Below are 5,181 nucleotides of genomic sequence, written 5' to 3'. Positions count from 1 at the left end.
CAGGAATGGGAGGTGTAACATAAGTACATTCGATATGGGAATCACAGGATAACTCAGACAGGAAGGGACATCTAGAATCCTACCTATGGGCTTAGAGTTGCAGCCGCCTCATTTCCCCATCTAGAGCTGATGCTGCTGTAAGCAGCCTTCAGCCAGTTGCTCTGACAAGCAGCCCAGAATATTTCCCCTGCAGATGCCAGGAAGGGCCACTGTGGTTGCAGATAAAACCAACTAAGACTAGAGAGGGGGTGGGGAAAGAACTTGCCCAAGTAATTCACATGGATGCACTCTTACTATGCCCAAATGTCAGGGGAATCTAGCATTTGCATTTTCTCAGAAGCACACAAAACTGTTCGCAATGGCACTTGTTCCACTGGTACTTTTTAGGAGACAGGCACTGGCTGCAGGGTTCCTGACCTTAAAACACTCCAGTGCACATTGCTTCTGACAGCTAATACATCTTTGTTTACAGTGAGCCCCATTTCCCGGCAAACACTCTACTCCAGAGAGAGCAACACAGGAATGCTTTCCAAGCAACTGCTACCACCTAAATTCCAGATGTTGCAGGAGCAAAAGAAAAGCAACCCATCGTATAACCTTGTGCAGGTGCTCAAGGTTTGCCAAGTCACTGCGTTGATAATGTCAAGATTAAAAACCAGACAAACATGAGACACAAAACTAACACCATCAGGAACCTTCTTCTCAAGTGCACAGCAGAGCCAGTGCCAGTGCCTATGTACTGTCCCCAAGTTCTGGTGCAGCCAGGAAACTCACCTGTGGCTCCGGAGGAAACAGGGCCTTTGAGAGGCGGTAGAGGTTGCGCAGGTTGAACTGGATGCTTGTGTTGGTGACTCTCAACTCATGCATGTTTGTGGAACTGTCCCGTGGACAGATATCACTCTCTCCTGAGAATGGAGACACTGTGATTGTGTTCTTCAGCTCATATCGTGGCAAGTTGTCAGAAATCCCTCCATCAACATATCTCTGAAATCCAGACAAATGTAACAATCTTCATTCTCGTAACCGATCAAACAGCTTTTGTTGCTCTGTGTCCCTCTTTCTATTTGTGCCAACAACTTGGGAAGAGAATGGAGTACATCCACCAGCACTGGAGGAGTCAAAACCAGTGACAGCACAGCTGTGTCGTCTATAATATCCTTTTGCTATGTGCTTTTCTTCCCATGGCCGAGTCTGTTGGTCACAAGTGTTCACTGAGAAAGGCATACTCACTTGTGTGACTGCTGACTTACATCTCCTAGGGGGTTTGTCTGCTGTCCAATTAAATAATTGGACCAACAACCATCTGCAGTGCAAATTAGCCCTGACCTGAACTGCCACACTGTGACATTGTGCCATTTTTCACTTGTGTTTAAAATGAATAAGCTCAGACACAAGTCCCCACTGGCAGAAGGTTTGTTACCTAAGAGTAAAACCAGCTGATTTGTTGCTAGCAGGCTTATCACGCAGCAATCCCAACACATGCATACACGTTGAGAATTGACTTGCTGTGGTGTGATAACAGAGCACAAGGGACTTGTGTTTTGCTCTGAACAGGCATTCTCTTATCAGAGAATGTTCTGTACCTACATGCCATAAACACATTTGCTTTACCCTTGCAGGAAGGGCAACCCCAGTGGCATGTTCTCAAAATATTCATGGGTAACTATAACTGCACAAGGAGCTGAGCAAGATGATCCCTATCACAAGTCTTTGGCAGAGTAAACAACATGCAGAAGATAAAAGAAAAAGGATGTTGGTCAAGCCAAAAGAGCAAGAAGTTTGAGACCTTCGCAGAGCAACAACTTCAGCTCTTGTGAACCTCAGTTACAGAAGAGTCTTGCTGATTTTCTATGATTTTTCCTGCCATTTGCTGCTTGGATCCCTTCCCCTTTGGACAGGTTCAAACAGATCATCACACAGGGCCTATGCAGCCCTGTAAGTAGCAGCAGCTGTAACATCCTGCAGCTCTCTGCTGCATGAGAAGCTGACCTAGTAGAGGCTAAACCCAGGCAGAGCATGGAAATGCTGATTGAAAGAGGAGGAGCAGTGACCTGCTTCGTTTAAAGAAAAAGGAGGTGTTTTGGCCATTTGGGCACCACTAGTTTTGCAGTAAGGATGTAGAAGCACACGCCTCCCTGGGGGTGGCAGCATGAGTGCACAGATGGCGTTAGAAAAAAGATTTAACTACAGTAAGGCTGACAGGCAAAGCCTTCTTTCTCGCTCCATAGAAATCCAGAAATACCCATGCAAACGCCCTCTCTGACCCACCACTTCCCAAGCAATGCTGGTAACCACTCCTTAGTAAAGCTCATCTGCTACATCTCTGGGTTTGCCTGAACTTCCAACAACCCAAGCCCAACCACTCTTCAGCCTCCTGCAGAGCCCCAAACAGCACAGGGCCACAGGCTGGAGCCACGAGCTACCTGCAGGCAGCAGCAGCAGCAGCTTTAGGGGCTGGTTCATGGACTGGGGTGCCCAATTCCACTCCCTTATCATGTCCTCTCATGCACAGGGCCACTTTCTCACATTTGACAATTAGCTTTTTGACCCTTGTTAGGGGTTCATCTCTGTGCCACACACAGTTCACAGCTAGAGCATGTGTTGACAGATAAGTTATTGACCCTTGCATTCCTCAGTATTTGAGAATTTCCCCTCTCCATCCCCATCTCTATCATCCACTCCATGGGACTACCAGACCTCAGAGAAGTGAACACTGGAAAAATATGAGAAGGAAGGCAGAACATGGATTGCACACAATCATATTGCCTTGAAAACTGCTCGTTGTACCAGGCCTGTCAGTTTATCCTATCAAACAGCCACCACAGGCATGCCAGGAACCATGCAATCTTGTTTCAAATTCATTTCCCAAGCTCATACCCAACCTAACTTAACCTCTAGCCCGATCAGCAACTCCCCTACAGTTCCATGCTTTTCTAGGGAAGAGGTAGGAATTCATTTCCTCATCTCATATATTCCCTCCCCACCTTTCCCCATGAGAAGCTATCATATCAGTCAGTGTGCCAGGGCAGCTGCACATTCCAAAGGCCCTGACGTTGTACACCATTTGGGAATTTTGACATTTTGCCTGATCCATACTGACCAAAACTAGCCCCAAAGAGGTGTTAGGCAAGAGCCACTGCTATGCTCCCACCAGCTGTGGGAAACAAGCCCTGCCTGCAGTTGCTGAGCAAATACCAAACCATTACTGATTCTGTCACTTCTCTGAAGGGTTGGACATTGGACATCTCTTCCAGGTCATTTCCCTGCCCAACATGCTTGCACAAGACAAAACCAGCCAAGTTGTATATTATGCAGGAGCAAAACTGACCTCACTTTTAGGACATGGGTAACAATGGGAGCAGATTTGATGCTGCACTCTGGTATGACAGAGGCATCTCAGTCAGGCCACTTAAGAGAAACCAGGGCGCACATATTTAATAACAGTTCTCCCTTTCCCTTTTGACTACTTAGTTTGCAAAAACCCTGTCTCTTAACATGTACATTAACCTATGGAGCACAAGGGGAGTCCAAGATCAGTTGATGCACAAGTGCAATATTCATAAACCTCCAGCTCTGCACAGCTTTCAAATGTTCTCATTTCTAACATGCAGATAGAGAGAGAAATTGCTCCTGGACAAGATGTTAAAGCAAGCAGCAGAACATTATTCTCAGAGAAAAGACAGGAAAAGAAGGCTAGTATCAGCACTACTAGTTAAAACACCACAGAAAGTGTCAGGCACATGGAAAAGGGACTACACTCATGTCTATCCTGGATTCAAGTTCTTTCCACGTGCAGAGTGGAAAGAAGTGGTGGAGAGGAGCATTGTACCATGCAGCCATGGGAACCATCTGCTAAACCAGCCAGTGCTTACCCAGATTTCTATATATTACTATCATGTTAAATCCACTAGTCTTCAGGACATTTATAGCCAACTGTGGGCAGCAGTGGAAAGAAAGCACATCCACTGTTGGAAGTTGTTTATTTGGGAATTACTCATGTGTCTTCAGGCTAAATGCTGCCAGCAGACAGGCAATAAGATTGCCAAAACTAAGTATCAGCATTTCTGCCTTCTTACCCATTAGTATGTGATTTAAGGAAGGACCATCTCAGAGTCTAACTTACCACTCCACGCAAGGTTGGAGGTATCAACCCACAGTAGACAGGGATAAAGGTGCTGCAGACACAGGCCTGAGGGAGAAAGAGATCCAGAATACAAGAATCAGATCAAAGCGTACTGAAACTAACACTCTTCTCAGAACACCACATCAGCATGTGCTGATAATTGAACTCTATTACTAAGGCCATTTGGAGCCCAAGGCATTTCTGCCGGCCCTTCTGCAGTAAGTTTCCATTCACCTGGATCAGTTCCTCCTTGGAAGTGAAGTCTGATAGTATCACATTTTCTCCATCGGAGACCCGTGTCAGGGAAATACCCAAACGACCTGCTGCAACCTCATGCCCATTCTCTGGCAGAGTCTTGGTCAGGCAGATCCGAATGATCTTCACCAAGTTGAAAGAGGGATGGAGTGGGCCCAAGAACCTTTTCCGGGCTTCTTTGGACACTCGAATAATGCTGGCACCAGCCTCACCTGCAATGAGAGAGAGAAAAATGCACCATGAAATCCTAGCAATGCCAGTCTTCTCCTCTGCACAACTAGGTACAGGAAAGCCTCATCCATGGCTTTACTCAGAGGTTTCTCCCCACTGGCTGATGTACAGCTCAAGCCAAGAGGCTATTACAGGTGGTGTTACAGAAGCAATGGAAATTTGCTGCCTTGGCCCTCACACTCCTGTTTTTAAGAGTTTCCGTTTACAAAGTCATGGAAGATCACATGCATCTGGCTAAGGCCTCACACTTTTTCTTGGATCCTGTTTCACTCCAGTGCAGGGCTGGTAAAAACAGACTAAGAAAGAAAACAAGGCAGATAATTTAATAGCTTTGAGCTTATGGCTAAATCCAATTCAAAACATATTCCACTACAAATCCTTTCTAATAAGCACCTTTTTTTTCTGACAAGAAAAAAAGGTCATCTGCTGATAAGCAGAAGTGACAGTAAACAGGAATGCTGGTGCTTTCCAGCAAAGTGATCCCAGCTCTGTTGTCAGCCACATCTCATGTGAGAAAGATGGACTAATACTCCACTAGGGAATCAGTGATTTAGTGCCTCCTGCAGAGTCTC

The 5,181-nt window shown here is 46.0% G+C and overlaps 1 protein-coding gene across 1 annotated transcript in view; it reads right to left on the bottom strand.

Moving 5' to 3' along the window:
• PNPLA2 (patatin-like phospholipase domain containing 2) overlaps positions 1–4,590 on the bottom strand; it is a gene marked incomplete at its 5' end in the record, with an annotated part of 9,085 nt that extends 4,495 nt beyond the window's left edge. Inside the window, 3 exons of the mRNA XM_009081052.1 lie at positions 775–984; positions 4,124–4,189; positions 4,358–4,590. Coding sequence (XP_009079300.1) covers positions 775–984; positions 4,124–4,189; positions 4,358–4,590 — 509 coding nt within the window. The remainder of the gene's footprint in view (positions 1–774; positions 985–4,123; positions 4,190–4,357) is intronic.
• Positions 4,591–5,181: the final 591 nt, after the last annotated feature.

This window comes from Acanthisitta chloris, unplaced genomic scaffold, assembly GCF_000695815.1.
Source record: "Acanthisitta chloris isolate BGI_N310 unplaced genomic scaffold, ASM69581v1 scaffold5528, whole genome shotgun sequence".
Lineage (NCBI taxonomy): Eukaryota > Metazoa > Chordata > Aves > Passeriformes > Acanthisittidae > Acanthisitta > Acanthisitta chloris.
Note: the sequence above shows the minus strand (reverse complement) of the source record. Positions and strands in the feature narration are given on the sequence as shown.